The sequence below is a fragment of the Hyalella azteca genome, unplaced genomic scaffold (assembly GCF_000764305.2).
Source record: "Hyalella azteca isolate HAZT.00-mixed unplaced genomic scaffold, Hazt_2.0.2 contig9456, whole genome shotgun sequence".
In the NCBI taxonomy this organism is placed as follows: domain Eukaryota; kingdom Metazoa; phylum Arthropoda; class Malacostraca; order Amphipoda; family Hyalellidae; genus Hyalella; species Hyalella azteca.
This window is the reverse complement of record NW_025939527.1, coordinates 57,116-73,533: the sequence shown is the minus strand read 5'-3', so window position 1 is coordinate 73,533 and position 16,418 is coordinate 57,116. Positions and strand designations below refer to the sequence as shown.

General features: G+C 43.0%; 1 protein-coding gene across 3 annotated transcripts in view; it reads left to right on the top strand.

Moving 5' to 3' along the window:
- The window catches only part of LOC108681946 (tetratricopeptide repeat protein 28), a 75,122-nt gene extending 59,986 nt beyond the window's left edge, over positions 1 to 15,136 (top strand). For all 3 annotated transcript variants that reach the window (XM_018171031.2, XM_018171030.2, XM_018171032.2), the window contains 17 exons: positions 644 to 870; positions 1,093 to 1,297; positions 2,632 to 3,623; positions 3,949 to 4,099; positions 4,355 to 4,587; positions 4,805 to 4,951; positions 5,385 to 5,606; positions 6,366 to 6,622; positions 6,990 to 7,245; positions 7,436 to 7,997; positions 8,214 to 9,505; positions 9,762 to 9,887; positions 10,089 to 10,172; positions 11,277 to 11,508; positions 12,069 to 12,263; positions 12,512 to 12,619; positions 12,771 to 15,136. In XM_018171031.2, the coding sequence (XP_018026520.1) occupies positions 644 to 870; positions 1,093 to 1,297; positions 2,632 to 3,623; positions 3,949 to 4,099; positions 4,355 to 4,587; positions 4,805 to 4,951; positions 5,385 to 5,606; positions 6,366 to 6,622; positions 6,990 to 7,245; positions 7,436 to 7,997; positions 8,214 to 9,505; positions 9,762 to 9,887; positions 10,089 to 10,172; positions 11,277 to 11,508; positions 12,069 to 12,263; positions 12,512 to 12,619; positions 12,771 to 14,722 (7,241 nt within the window). In that variant the 3' untranslated portion in view covers positions 14,723 to 15,136. The remainder of the gene's footprint in view (positions 1 to 643; positions 871 to 1,092; positions 1,298 to 2,631; positions 3,624 to 3,948; positions 4,100 to 4,354; positions 4,588 to 4,804; positions 4,952 to 5,384; positions 5,607 to 6,365; positions 6,623 to 6,989; positions 7,246 to 7,435; positions 7,998 to 8,213; positions 9,506 to 9,761; positions 9,888 to 10,088; positions 10,173 to 11,276; positions 11,509 to 12,068; positions 12,264 to 12,511; positions 12,620 to 12,770) is intronic.
- The last annotated feature ends 1,282 nt before the right edge of the window (positions 15,137 to 16,418 follow it).

Sequence of the window (16,418 nt, the reverse complement as noted above, 5' to 3'; positions counted from 1 at the left end):
CACAAGAGGTGCCTCGTTAGAACTAATCCGTGCAGTGTTCCTTTCATTTGATACAAATAATCATGAGTCGCTAATTTTGGAATCATAGTATAAAGGGAACCTGACTATTTTCAGGACGAGTGATTTAATTATAACATTCTTATTTGTTGTCTAAATCGGAAATAAACGTAGAAAATTGTCGAAATTTGCAATCAAAATATTATTTTATCATTCTAATACCAGTAGAAGAAATTTCTCTGAGAAAATTTAAAAGTTTCATTCGCGATTATTAAGAGGCAAGTACTTCAAGCGCCCATTTAAATTTTTCCAATTCAGAATTATAACTCTCATTGATATAGCTCGCTGAGTTTGCAATCAAAAACACAATGTTCTGATTTTAAGGAAACACCAACTGTTCAATTTTGCAGCGTGCCTTGGACTGATTTTAACGAATCACCTCTGTTCATTTTTGCAGCCACTCTTGGACTGATTTTAATGAATCCCAAACTGTTCATCTTTGCAGCGACTCGTGAACTGATTTTACCGAATCCCAATTGTTCACTGTTGCAGCGACTCTTGAACTGATTTTAAAGAATCCCAATTGTTCATTTTTGCAGCGACTCTTGAACTGATTTTAAAGAATCCCAATTGTTCACTGTTGCAGCGACTCTAGAGCCAACGTACCGCCAACTGCAGACTATGCGGCTGGACAAAAGCCCCTTCGTGATCATCTCAGTGATCGGCCAGGAGCTGCTGGCTGCAGGTCACTACAGCGCGGCCGTGGTGGTGCTCGAGGCAGCCCTCAAAATCGGCACCTGTTCCCTCAAACTCAGAGGGTCCGTGTTCTCTGCCCTCTCCTCCGCTTACTGGGCACTCAACTCCCTCGATAAAGTAAGTCCTGATTTTGCGTAATTGGCATTGGAGACTAAAATTTTCTAGTTAAGCGGCTCACTCATTTAGTTTATTGCGCAGTAAGCTAATGATAATTCAAAAATGTTAAATTCCAATGATTTACTCGGCACTCTTACGTCATGCATGCAACATGATATGAAGATGCATGAACAACAATACTCGGGAATAAAAACTTACATCAAACGTTCGTTTTTCTTTCAGGCGGTATCATATATGCAACAAGATCTGTCAGTTGCGAAGTCTCTGGGCGACATAGCGGGCGAGTGTCGCGCTCATGGTAATCTGGGCAGCGCATACTTCAGTAAAGGCAACTTCAAGGAGGCGCTCACCTCGCACCGATACCAGCTCGTGCTCGCCATGAAGTGTAAAGACACACAAGCTGCTGCCTCCGCCCTCACCAGTCTCGGTAAGAATCACGACATTCCTACGACAACTTTTCTTTGTGTCCTGCGAAAAATTTTGTTCGTACTTTAGCAGACGTCATAACTTATTATTTTTCCAGAAGAGAATATTTATATCATTTTAAGAGTGCGTCATTTCAGGAAACGCTCTATTTTTTGTAAAATTATAGTTTTTTCCGCGATGAATCTTTTTTCCGTGACCCCCTGCAAGAACATTTACTCGTGAAGTAATTACTGATTAGTTATTGGACCCAAGTCTCTTTTGAAAACGAAAAAGTTTGTTGTTGAGAATTTTCTTATAATAAGAAATACAATTGATGCATCTAACACCTATTTATTCCTGCGCGTGTAGGTGAGCTTGTGTTTTTATATACATATTTCCGTTACTGTCATCATACGGCGGTCTTCATCATAAAAATCCCGTCTTTGTGATTAAATAGCGTACTTTTCCAAGAGAATTCCATCCTGTGATCCATTCGGTTTATCCGCGATATATTAATGAGCTTCTCGTTACTCCGGCCCTTGATCTTACGGGAATTGATGATGCGTTTTTACAACCGCGCCATTTTTCAAATGCTCACCGATTCAATGCCTCAAAGTTGCAGACCGTTGCGGTAAAGAAGGGGGATGATGAGTTAAGTAGTGATGGTGCCCGAGAACATAAAAAATCGAACTCGATACAGCCGAAACTCTTCAAGTTGAATGTTAATGAGGGGGCTCCTGATGAAGCAAGAAGCTATTGGGAAGGTAGCCAATATCATGAAATTGCGCTGCGTCATTGTCACCGACATCGCTAGGCTTGGTCTGAACTTCCGTATCTTGCCTCTGCCTCATTGGCCTCCAAACAAGCCAGCCACATTGATACATAGATTCAAGTGCATGCCTTCACGAGAAAAGAGTTTTTGACCATTTGTGTTCCTTTATTATCTTAACGCAAACATCTGAAGAAATAAGAATTTGTAAATAAATGAAAGTTTTAAGCAAATAATTCGAAATTGTGAGACTTCAGCCATTTTATAGCTCCTCTAGCTTTATAATATATGCTTACTTATGCGCTTAAAATGTTATCTAGTCTGAACGCCGTCAATCTGTTTGGATGCGTGTACACACAAGTACGGCTGGTTATGCAGCAATTCTCTAATTTGAGCTGAAAATATCATTCATGACGAGTTCTAAGGACGTATCAGTTCATTATAAAATTTCTCGAGCTCCCAAATTTTTTCTTCTATTGTGTAAAGATGCATTGGATCATTAATTCAATCATCAATTTAATAGCTCAAATAATAATAATTTTATCGTTATGGTCATTCATGGGCATAATTATCGCGTTGTTGTGCAGGTCACGTTTACACGGCCATTGGTGATTTTCCGAACGCGCTGGCGTCTCATAAGCAGTGCGTGCAGCTCGTGAAACAGATGGGCGACAAACTGCAAGAGGCCAGAGAAATCGGGAACGTGGGCGCCGTGTACCTCGCTATGGGAGACTTCGACAGCGCCGTGGACTGTCATATGGAACACTTACGGATAGCAAAGCAGCTCTCCAATAAGGTAGAGGAGGCGAGAGCATACAGCAATTTGGGATCGAGTCATCACTATAAACGTAACTTCGACCAAGCCATCGCATTCCACAACCACGTGCTGAGGATCGCTCAGGAACTTGGGGACCGAACAATCGAGGCCCGGGCCTATGCCGGTCTAGGCCATGCTGCCCGATGTCTGGGCGATTATACACAAGCACAGAAGTGGCACGAGAAGCAACTCGACATGGCGTTAACCACCAAAGACAAAGTAGCTGAAGGACGTGCATGTTCTAATTTAGGAATTGTATATCAACTCATGGGAAACCATGACGCCGCTCTAAAGTTACATCAAGCTCACCTAAGCATAGCGAGGCTGCAGCAAGACAGAGCAGGAATGGGGCGCGCATACGGCAATATTGGCAACGCATATTCCGCCATGGGTTACTACGAACAGGCCATCAAGTACCACAAGCAAGAGCTAACCATCAGCAAGGAAGTTAACGATCGCATGAGTGAAGCTTCTACTCACGGGAATCTTGCGGTCGCGTATCAGGCATTAGGTATGCACGAGATGGCGTTGTTGCACTATCATTCTCATCTCAACATCGCCAGGGAGCTCAAAGACACAGCTGGAGAGGCTTGTGCTCTCCTCAACCTTGGTAACTGTCACTCGTCGCGAGGAGAGTTTGCCCAGGCCGTACAATACTACGAACAATATCTCATGTTATCGCAAGAGTTGCACGATACGGAAGGAGAAGCTAAGGCCTGCCACTTTCTTGGTTATGCTCATTATTGCTTGGGCAATTTTAAGGTGAGGAGTTGCTAATTTCATACCTAAGTAAACCAAACTATTCTTGAATAGACTATTATTCGCGTGTGTTATCTTGTGAATTAGCTTGCAAAATTTCGGCTAATACATATGGTTAAAGAAGTATTAGGTTCTAAGATTTTTTGCTCTGTATTGTTTTCTGGTCAATTTCTGAAACGAAGAATTAAATCATGCAGGATAAGCTCAGCTTTATGAATGACTTTATATTTTTGTCAAATATAATAGTTATCATGATAGCTCGACTCCCGCATGTTTCCTCGCTTGGATTTGGAACGATGGTATTAATAACGAATATCGCGTATTTCAGGAGGCTATTCGTTACTACGACCAAGATTTGGCACTTGCAAAGGATTTACAGGACCGGAAATCCATGGGTCGCGCGTACTGCAACCTTGGCCTCGCTCATCTGGCGCTCGGCAACTCTGAAACAGCGCTCGAATGCCAGAAGTATTTCTTGGGTAAGCAGCACCGATTCAAATGCTATTATTAACGCCATTATTAGCTGGAGCATTGGCAGTATTAGTATATTAGTAGAATAAGTAATGGATTCCTTGTGTTCCTCTTGCTCCATCGAGAGCTCAAGAATTTTCTGAGAAACTTTCCGCACTGAGAAATTTTCTGAGAAACTTTCAGCGACACTGACCATCAAAATTCGCAACTACGAATACATTTCGCGTCGACAATGCAATTCACAATCTTTCCATTTTTTACAGCTTTAGCGCACATGATGAAGTACCTACAAGGTAAATTTCGCGCTCTCGGCAACATCGGCGATGTGCTGATGAAGATGCGCAGCTACGAAGAGGCAGTCAAAGTCTACCAGAAGCAGCTCGTGCTAGCCAAGCAGTCGAGAGACAAGGTCCTGGAGGCCTCAGCCTACGGCGCCCTGGGTCTCGCTCACCGCCTCCTCAAATGCTTCGACAAAGCACTCGGTTATCACACTCAGGTAATACCAATAAGGTGGAACAAGCTTTTTGGTCATGTGACACTGGAAGATGGTTTCACTTATTTATGTTTAGTTCTGAACTGAGTATATTCATAAGAGCAATGCCAATGTTATATGCTCTGCGCTCATGAATGCAATTGATTACGTTGAATCGCCCGAGAAAAGATTTTATACCGCTGCAGGGAATAGGAGTCTCAATACACAAATTTGTTCACAGGAGTTAACAATCCGTCAAGAGATGGGAGACATCAAAGGTGAATGTAAAGCTCACGGCCACCTGGGCGCTGTGCACATGTCCCTGGCCAACTACACCAACGCCATGAAGTGCTATGAGGAGCAGCTCGAGAGGGCCAAGGAACTCAAGGCGAGAGTTAGGATCGTCATCTTAGACATATATTAACTCTGACACTGAATTTATTTATCGTCAATCGAGTGTTCAAGAAGAATATTTTCTGGTCGAGTTTATACCTTTTTGTAGTTTATCAATCGATAAAATTGAAACTTCATTAGCACACGTTTGATCCCATGCAACTTTTATTAAACAGAAAGCGTTCCAATTGCTTCAATATTATATTTTGAAGCAATAGATTAAGTCGTCGTGTCAGTCGTATTAAGTCGTATCAGAAGTCGTGTTTTAGACTGAAATGAAATATAAGCGTTCCAATTGCTCCATAACAATATAGACCTAGACCACACTCTCCTTCAGCTTGTCCCTCAACCTACCGAATCGGCTGGGCTTGTACTTATTCCTCGTACTATAATGAAGAACAACCTGACTGTTTCTGACCTGCTCGCAGGACGCCGCGATGGAAGCCCAGGCGTTTGGGAACCTGGGCATCGCGCGTCTCAACATGGGGCACTACGAAGACGCCATCGGCTACCTGGAGCAGCAGCTGGCGACGCTCGAGCAGCTCTCCAGTGCCACGGCCATCATCGATAAAGGCAGAGCACTGGGCAACCTCGGCGACTGTTATGACGCTCTCGGCGACTATGATGAAGCCATCAAATGTCACGAGCAGGTGAGAAGACTTGGTGACTGTTATGATGCTCTCGGCGACTATGATGAAGCCATCAAATGTCACGAGCAGGTGAGAAGACTTGGCGACTGTTATGACGCTCTCGGCGACTGTTATGACGCTCTCGGCGACTGTTATGACGCTCTCGGCGACTGTTATGATGCTCTCGGCAGTTATGATGAAGCCATCAAATGTCACGAGCAGGTGAAGGACCCATCAAGTGTAACAGGTTGTGCGCAGGCTCATCAGTTGTCACAGATTGTGTCGAGACAAATAACTGACATAAGAAGGTCAGAAGTCTTGCTTCTCAAATGATTTAGGCCATAGTATTTTAAACTGAAATGAAACAAGAACAAGCTAGGCACAGCTTGGATTGTTCATAATAACTTCACGATGTTCATAGTATAACTTTGTTCAATGTGTAAATGATTCCTTTGGGGCTGGTCATTTCCTAATGAGCGTTGGAATTAATCTTTATTTGCCGAAAATTTACAGCAGCATAATTTAATGTTATTGGTTTAATGCCTTCTGATCAAGTTGTTTTTGAAATAAAACTCTAGTTTGACAGTAAAATACTGGGCAGTATAACTTTTTTCTGTGCCTAAGATTGTGATTATATTACTGAAATCTTACTTAAGTAATAATATAATGACCGAATATCAGGCATCATCTTATTTTATTTATCTTAATTGACACCAGAAACTGAGCGGTAAACATGTTGAGTATGGTTGTTTCAAACTGCTCGTCTTGTTCGCGTTGCAGAGTTTAACTATTGGCCTAAAGACGAAGAGTTCAAGAGACCAGGAGCGCGCTTACCGTGGCCTGGGCAACTCTCACCGCTGCGTGGGCAACCTGCAGCAGTCGTTAGTGTGCTACGAGAAGCGTCTTGTTGTATCACATGAACTTAACACCGCCACCGCTAAGGCCTCGGCTTACGGAGAACTCGGCAATATTCACTCACTTTTGGGCAACTACGAACAAGCCATCTCGTGCATGGACCACCAGCTTAAGATAGCTAGGTATGTCACTGAAGATTAGGACATGATCTTCGTGAATGTATCAGGAGAAATGTTCTGTTTATAATTTTTACAGCTATGCCCGAAGCTTTGCAGCGTAATTATGTTCAATACAGCTCATACAAATATAAAAAAATACAAATGTAGTTTTTTATGATAATTTCATCATATTTAAACTTGGGCTGACAACGACCAAGTTTTTGTCTCTGCTCATTTGATCAACAAGACTCGCTAAATCATACACATTTCTTCTTATCAATAATTTTTCAACTTTAATTAAAAAGGTAAAGTTTCGTATTTCTTCATGCTACCAGCGAAGTTTGTAGAATCAGACCTGTAAGTGTTAATTTAATGTGATCTCACTTGTTAGGGAGTTGTTAGACAAACAAGCAGAAGCGGAGGCAGCGTGCGGGCTCGGCTCGGTCTACCAGCAGATGGGCGAATATTCGTCAGCGCTTCAGTACCATCAGCTCGACCTCAGCATTGCCGAAGAAATAATGAATCCTGCAGTGCAAGGCCGAGCTCACGGAAACATCAGCCTGGCGTTTGAGTCTTTAGGAAATTTCGAAGAAGCAGTACGACATGGCGAGCAGCATCTCAGTATTGCTGCTCAAATGAACGATAAGGTAAACGGCACGGCGGTAGAAACTTTAATTTTTGTTGTTTAAATGCCTTAACGTAAATACTCTGCATAAAGAAGTCAATATTATTTTATTTTTTAATTTCGAGAAGAAAACATCAATTAATTAACATATAATCTATGAATATTTACCTATTAAAATGTAATATAATCAATTATTTGTTAACTTGTGCTAGGTTGGCAAAACTCTCGCCTACTCATCGTTGGGACGCGTGCACCACGCGCTGGGGAACACGACCCAAGCCGTGGCTTATTTACAGCAAGGCTTGCAGATCGCCGAGCAGCTGGGACGTCGTGAGGACGAAGCAAAGGTTCGGCACAGACTTGGCATGGCTCTTTGGAGTCACGGAGATCTGGAGGCAGCGCAAACACAACTGGAACGAGCGGCCTCTCTACTCGAAACCATTAGAAGAGAAGCGAGAGGTTCTCAGGAATATCGTCTGTCGCTATTCGACCTCCAGACGGCATCTTACCAAGCCCTGCAGAGAGTTTTGGTGGGCCTCGCCCGTCACTACGATGCACTTCTCGTTGCTGAGCGTGGCAGGACGCGTGCTTTTGTTGACTTGTTGCTTGAAAGACAGGGAACTACATCTTCTTCCAGAGCCAACCGAATAGAGGATTCTACTCCTTCTTCTGTAGACCAGATTGTCGACGTAGTTAACAAGCAGAAAGCAACAGTTTTGTACTATAGCATAGCTGCAGGGTACCTCTACAGCTGGCTCATTGTTCCTAATAAAGGTAATATATTTGTTCAATCAAGTATTTTATTTGTAAACTTAATCAAGTTATTTTATTTGTAACTTTATTGTCGCTTATGGAACTTGTTCAAACACGTTGTATTCCTAGGTTAGTTTCGATATTTTTTGATCTTTTAATTAAAATAGAGAGATTTTTCAAGGTTTCGATTGGTGTTTTAGTGAATTTTTTATTTATTGCGCTTACCTTAATGCACAGGCATCGTCAAGTTCCACGAGGTGAACGTCTCAGAGCTTGACGCCGAACGCGAGAGTGACTGCGGAGGAGCAGGAGGAGGCGAAGCAGCGGCCGCGTCAGGCTCGCTGCTCGAGCACTACATCCAGTCTGTGCGGGACGCCCTGGGCGTCGAGTACGGCACTGGCGCCGGTGGTCGCGCCGGCGTCGGAGGCGGCGGTGCCAGTGAAACAGAGAGTGAAGCTGGAGAAATGTGGAATGCTCATTTGGAAGAACTAGGGGATAAGTTGAACCATGAGGCTGACAGAACTGGCTTCCTGAGGATGGTTAACCGAAATCACCTGTTTAATTCATCGAATTATTCTCTTTCTTCTTTGTTTTCTCTGGGGAGTGTAAGCGGGTCCATCGCATCGGGAACGGCTTCGCGACCGGGATCGACGCGGTCCCGGCGTGTCATGTGGCAGGGGCCGTCGTGTCTGAGGTCGCTGTATGAGCTGCTTATCGCGCCTATGGAGGAATACTTACCTAATCCGAGCGTGTCGCGGGAGCTTTTGCTTGTTCTTGAAGGAGATTTGTACCTGGTGCCTTTCCCGGTTTTGAAAGGTGCTCAAAGCAATGATTATCTCTGTGAAAAGTATTCCCTGTTAGTCGTGCCGTCAATCAGCACTTTGAAGGTGTCTCAGCGAGCCAAGAACAACAAGCCTAACGGAGAGCAAACGAACGCTCTGGTGATCGGTAACCCTAAACTGCCAAGCGCAGTCACTGAACAGTGGGGCTGGGGTGATATCCCCTATGCAGAGCAAGAATCCTCAATTGTCGCAGAAATGCTGCAAACCAAAGCCCTCAATGGCGTTAATGCTAGCAAAGATAGCATACTGCGTCTCATATCACAAATGGAGTGCATTCATTTGGCCACGCACGTCTCGTGGAAACTTTCTGCCATTATTTTATCGCCGGGAGAATTCGTGGAATCGCGGGCATCTAAGCGATTATCGCACTCTTCTCAGCCTGAAGCCATACACGAACACATCGACGATGAGGGCTCCGAGATCGCCTCCACGATCGACTTACCGGCGCTGTCTGAATTCCTGCTGACGGCTGCAGATATCCTGAACTTGAAGCTGCGCGCAAAGCTAGTGGTGGTGTCGTCGTGTCACACGAGAGATCATCACGGCAGGGCCAACAGCGACGGAGTTGTGGGCCTGACGAGGGCGCTACTGGCGGCAGGGGCTCAGTGTGTCCTGGTGTCTCTTTGGCCCGTCCCTGACACGGCTGTCAAGATCCTATTTAGAACCTTTTATTCCTCCCTGCTGCAGGTTAGTTTCTTGTTTATACGCTATTCTTGTACTTTACTACTCTATTTGCTTAGTAATGCAATGAGTTTTGCAGGCTTGTCAAACAGTTCATTCTAAAGAATTTAGAAACCTCGAATTTGAATTAATAACACAGAAAGGCAACTTCCGTCTTTTTTGTCGTTGTGTGCACTAATCCACAAAGATCATCCTTAGGAAAATGGTATCTTACGAATGCACTAGAATTGCCATAGTACATTTGCGTTGACCGCATGTGCAGGGTGCCCGCGTGAGTCGTGCTCTGTCAGAGGCCCAGCAAACCGTGCAGACCACCAAACATTTCGCTCACCCCGCCAACTGGGCAGGCTTCCTGCTCGTAGGGGCAGATGTCAAGCTCTCCAATAAGGTACGACCAAGTAATAAACATTTAACTCGTCCTAATATCAATTCTATTATTTTAGTATTATTAAGCTCTTAATTTTGCGATCATTTGTGTGGAATTTATGAAATTTTGATTGAAATATTCAAGTATTACTTGTTCTTGAAGAATTCGCCTGTACATAAATTTCTTGTTCCTGGAATGTACATCAATTTCTTGGTTGGCCAGGTTGCCCTGATGGGTCAGGCTCTGAGCGAGCTTCTGCGCACGCCCGACAAGTGCAGGGACGCGCTGCGAGTAACTCTTCATCTCGTGAGTGTTCACCCTCACCCAGCTAATATTTTGGGGGCAGACGTATATACTTCGACCTCACGATCTCAAATTATTCAGGATTTGCTTTACGTAAATTTTAACTATTCATTTCTTGAGTGGGCACCCCCATCCCACCAAACCTTTAGGAGGCAGACGTATATACTTCAACCTCACGATCTCAAATTATTAAGGATTTAACTGAGATAAATTTTAACTTTTCATTTCGTGAGTGATCGCCCCACCAATTTGAGGGCAGACGAAGCTATTCAGTTTTGTACTTGGCGCATGATGGTTGGTAAGAGAAACGAACACACTCACTTTTTGATATTAAAACGTTGACTCCAATTGCTTCATCTTGTATTATTATTTCATTTTTAGTACTATTACGAAACAGGGTTGCCATACGGTCTTTTTTCCGGACAAATTCCGCGATTTCGTTTTTTTTTTCTCAATTGCGTTGGCCGATTAAAATTTATGATTGTGGTACTTCATAATTAAATAAAAAAAAAAGAAATGGAATTTTTACACCAGAGCATACTAATATACCAGTACCATAAATTTTTTTAGGCCATCTGGCACCCCTGAATTATGTACCACTACGTCCTGGAAAAATACATTTCTTGGTGCATATATACATGTATGTACTCCTTCGCAGTCAACGTGTTAAGGCAAAATAAAGAAATAATTTTGTTTCACATATGGTGCATCAATTTCGAATTGCATTCAGGAGCGCAGGAATATTTTTTTCAATGATACTTTAGCGGAAGTTTTTAATGTTCAAATGTTACATTGCTTTTCCATTACATTGGTGGGATGATAACACTTGAGAAACCAGTCTTAATCAGTCTTGTAGTTTTGTAATCAATCTTGGCTTGATTAATTTTCACTCATTGACTGCTAAATTTCTGATCCAATTTTGGGAATTCAGTCGAAAGCAAATAAGATCGTTAAGTCCAAGTATATACGCTAAATTCCATCAATCTTCGTTTACGGCTGTTAACAATAATTTTTACTTCTAATGCTTTCCTGAATTTTTAATTCACCTTCACGAATCGTGAGCATAAATATCCAGCACAGAGCCGTGAATGTTCCTCTTTATTGCAGGTTGAGAAATCGTTGCAGCGGATACATCGCGGCCATCGCAACGCCATGTACACGACGCAGCGTTCCATCGAGAACAAAGTGGGTGCAGTGAGTGGCTGGAAAGATCTGCTCATGAGTGTCGGCTTCCGATTTGAACCTGCAGCGAACGGCATCCCCAGCAGCGTGTTTTTCCCTCAAAGCGACCCTGGCGAGCGACTGACGCAGTGCTCTGCAAGTCTCCAAGCTCTTCTTGGTGAGACTAGCAATTATGACCACTTAAATAACTTGGTAAAAGTTATGACAAATATTTTACGTGTGATACAATTTACTTTCTAAGAGGGGTTGATGAAGTTTTTAGAACAAAATCGAATCTGGACCAACAATCTTGGAAGTCTGCTGCTACTTCTTGCCCTAATCGGGTTGATGGTTCATAATCCGTGTGTATTTTTCTTTCTAGATAGATTAAATCTTGCTCAACATCTCCTTCATAGAATCTGCATGAAACAACATTTTCAAAGTTGCTTTATGAATAGGAAACGATCAAAATAATGACATCTCGTGCTATAAAAGAAACAAAATTGCGGAAGGTGTTCAGACCTACGAACAAAATGCTTATCCTACTAGTAGAATTGAATGAGCATCACACAGCAGACCCTCATCTTTTACAAAATTCTTGTGATGGAGAAGTTATCCCTGCTTTTGCGTGATGAAGGCTTGTTTACGATGTTCTTGTGAACGGTAAGAGAATTACTTTTCGTTTTCATTGACTCGACTTTCTTCTCGCCCCTGATCGAATACTGTTTAATCGTGCAGGCTTATCTTCGACGTCGCTGCTAGCGGTGTCTAAGCTGATGGTGTCGCCGGACTGCGCCGAGGAGGTGGTGTCGGTGATGCGGTCCATCATGGAGCAGTTCACTGCCAAGGAGCTGGAGGCGGAACCCATCGAGGTGTCCGTGCCTGTCAAACTGTGGCGTGTCAACGGCTGTCATGAACTCCTCGCCTCCCTTGGTCAGTTTGGCTGAAGTTTTCCATCGCGAATAAAGTGACTCGCTTTTTTAAGTCAAGTGACTCAAATTTTGTCAATAAATTTTTATCCCAAATTTAGCCAAGAATTTGATTCGATTGTAATGTAGAACTTATTGTTTCGGGTTTCCCATTCTTATTTTTGGATTGATACCTATGATTTAATTTAACGGAAGAAAAACTTGAGTTGTCTTGCCTATGATCAAGTTAGAGTATTGAATTTCGTTTCTCAGGTCTTGATCTGGTTGACGTTGGCCGCGAAGAAGTTACGCTCAGGACGAGCAAGCTCTCCAACAAGCGGAACATACAGTTTGCTCACCAGGTTATGTTGGCTTTATTCGGTGAGTGCAAATAGCTATCAATTCTAAATGGTCTATTTCTGTATATTTTTTACCTTAAATTTATTACTATACACACTATTTTTTCATTACAAATTAAGCAAATAGACGCATTAAATCCTAGCTTACTATAAGCTTTATAATTTTGTTCCAGATACTCAAGATACTCCAAAGAGCTTATCCATGGAAGTCAACAACAGTTTCGAGTCGATCACGTCCTCTGAGGATGAGGATGAAGACGCATCTTCGACTGCACCTCCACCGCCAACAGCTCCCATGTATCCTCCGAGGTCCGCTCCTCTTCTTCTCGGTCGCGGCGCATTTTCTTCGTATGTTCGCAATAGAGGAGAGCCCGACGGTGCTCGAGCATCGACCACCGAGCAGAAGGGCCGTGAAAGCGATGCCGCTTTCACGCCGTCACCAGTTGACCCAGCGACCAGGTACGCGAGGACGTTCAAGTCATCACAAGGAGGTCCACCAAGCGATCAAAGCTCTCCTCAGCCCTCACCTAGAATATCACTTACCCTGGCGCATCAAAATAAGATTAGATCTTTGTATACTTCGACCTCCCCTGCAAGCGATGGTGGAGCAAAAAGGCCAGACAGCTCGAGCAGCACCAGCAGCATGACTGACTGGGAGAGTGGTCAGTCCACTGTGCGACGTCAACCGATGCCGAAACCCGTTCCTGCAGCCAAGCCACCTACCATTAGCACGAGCCATCGGGTCAGTGACGTTAGTGCTGGCTTCAGTCGGCCGTCGAGAATTGCTATTAACAAAAGCAACTCACAAGCTTCATCCGGATTCGAGTCTCAAAGTTCTGATTCAGATTTTGGTCCGAAACGAGCCGGAACTGTTAGGAGCGTTTATACCACAGTCGGAAACGCAGCTACACTGAAATTATCCAAGGGATCAAATATGAATACATTGGATCGCTTGAGTGTCCGCACTGAATTAGGTAAGAAACCATCTCAAAGCTGCAGGAGAAGAGACATCAGTGGAGATAGAGAATTAAGTTTGAATGAAAAAGATTGCCCTCCTTCAACATCGACATCAAATCCTGTGCCGCCTACAATTCCAACTGAACCTAGACAACCTCCTCCGAGGAAAACGCCAGAAATTCAATTAGACTCAAACATTGGGAAGCTTTTGCGGCCAAGAACAAACCGTGCTGCGACCATTCATGAAAATGATCCCATGTACAACTACCGATCTAATGAGGACATGTCCATTAAAATCGGTCACATGGGTCACAAGAGTATCCAAGACCACATTATAGCCACTCAAATGTCCAGACTTAATAGAGAAATGCCAATTAGTGACGTATATCACGAGAGAAATTTAGGTCTCGGCCTAGCCCCTCCTCTGTCAAAACTCCTTATGTCGGTCACGCAGCCAATTGCGCCGTCTGATAACGGCGATACTGAGAGCAAATCTGCTTCTGAAGACAGTTTTGGCAATTTTGATAAACTATCTTTAGCTGAAGACAATCAGTTAGCTCTCCCTCCGAAACCAGATTTCAAGCCAAAACCACCTCCTATCCCACCGAAGAGGTTTGGTCCTAAACCCTGGGTATCCGCCCACCCCCATGTTAATAACATGGCCATCAGCCTCGAGGGCAACCCTAATCATGCGCACACCCTAAGCGACCTGTCACGTCGCGATGACGGCGATGGACGTTCCATGACAGATTCGCACTACTCAGGATATTCTCCGTCAAGGAACGGCATTGTAAAAGTTCCAGAACCTCCTGGCCAGGGAAGACTATTTTTTGAGCTTACTAATGGGAAGGCTGAAAGAGAAGGAGTTATAGGGGTGCGAGCGGACGACAAAATGGGCCCCACAGTGGCTGGTTTACACACATACGCTGCTTTCAACCCGGCATATGAACACGACGAAACCATCACGGTAGGCTCTATTGGAACGAGAGTTGGAAACACACAAATAGCAGAATACATGGAACAAGTTCTTGGTGAAGATTCAGACACCGACCACACGGACAGCAATGATGCGAAAACCAAGACTTGCAAGCGAGCACCCAAGCACAACTCACACTGGCAAAAGCCCATCCAGCACAAACAGAACAACCAACCTTCGTCCTCATGTTGAAATTATCTGCTCCGTATTTACGCTCCCAAATGGCGGGTAGAGCGAACTCATGCATTTAATATTAATTTAGTGATATTCTAATTTGAAGTCAATTTTATACCTGTTATCTCAACTTGATATGATCTTACGCTTCCATTTGAGCTCACTCGCTTATATGTAAACATTTTTAGTTGTTTAAGTAATGTATTATTGAAAATGGTGAGCAATATTGAGATTAGTTATTCGCTAATGAATGGTGAACAGCAAACTCGAGAACTTTGTGTTAGACATCGTTTCATGTGATTGAGTGAGACGAATTTCAACATAAATGTACATAATACTCGTCAATTGTTATTAGGTAACGTGTATCATTGAAGCTTGTATATTATGTCTCATTGCATTCATCATCTAGACAAATAAAGCGTGGGAAATTCACTGGTTCCTTTATAACCCAGAACAAACAAGCCTATATGAGTTAAATGTAAGTTAAAATGCCACAAGATTATAAAATTACACTCATGAGCATCATTTTGATAATGAGGTCTTCATAATGTCTATAAATAACATAAAATGTCCGCGCTATCAAGCCGGGTTGGTACTAATCAATAATTGCTTCTTGAATTCCGATAATTTGGAATAAATAAAATGCAGGCGGAATTATTTCGTCGCCAAGGAATACGTCGTTCTAAGTTTTCATTCGTCGTCATCCCACAATTCAATTCAAGATATCTGTAATAATATACGTTTAAAAATTAATTTTTAAAGACAACACTTCCAAAGAATCCAGTGTCTCCAATCTTAAATATGTACCAGGAATTTCTCATTTAATTTTCGACTATTGAAAAAAATAATTTTAGAATTTTTTTAATATATAAATTTTTTTCAATAGATAAATTTTGTTTCAAAATTATTTATTCTATTAATTGATTCATGCATTGCCTCTGACTTTGAATAAAACTTTGGTTTGTAGGTTTGTTATAAAGTCTAAGACTTCCTAATTCTCGCTAATCTTTAACTCTGTTCGAGATCTTTAATCACTTCTAACGTTGCCACGAGGTTAAATCAGAATTTCAACTTCCGTATTAAAATTGTTACGTTAATTTATCGATTTTCTATCATCTGATACAAATTAGGAATTGGTCAGGTACTTTGGTCAGAGTGGCTATACTGGCACGATGATTCCAAATTCTCAGCAGTGCTTACGTAGCGTTCCTCGATGACTACCCGAATTTCGTGAGGGCTATAGTGGGCCGTGAAGACGTTGATTTCAGGAGTTCGTAGACGTTGATTTCAAGAATACTATCTTCGTCAATAAACGTGGTGCTCAAATAGTTGTAGATTCACATACGAGGACTTCGATCTTCCCAGTCGTTGAATGCTTCGTTGCCCGCAATTGTCGATACAAACGTTGACTATTTCAAAACATTTGGATCGTCGCAGCTAGTCCTCTTACACTGTATTGAACAACAGCTTGGTGACACTACTACAGGAGACGGCTCTCCACTCACAACACGATGTTACTCGGCACGCTGGCCGTTTCACTCTGCGCTGCTTCTCCTACTACCTCCCTCCTTTTATAGCCCCATTCGCTACCCGCGCGGGGCGTCGTATACCCGCTTGTTTTCAAAACGTCGGCTTATGAAATCTTCAACGGTTCTACATATATTCCCAATTTTATGAATTTCTATCCTTATCAACTTCACACAAGTGTGCAAAA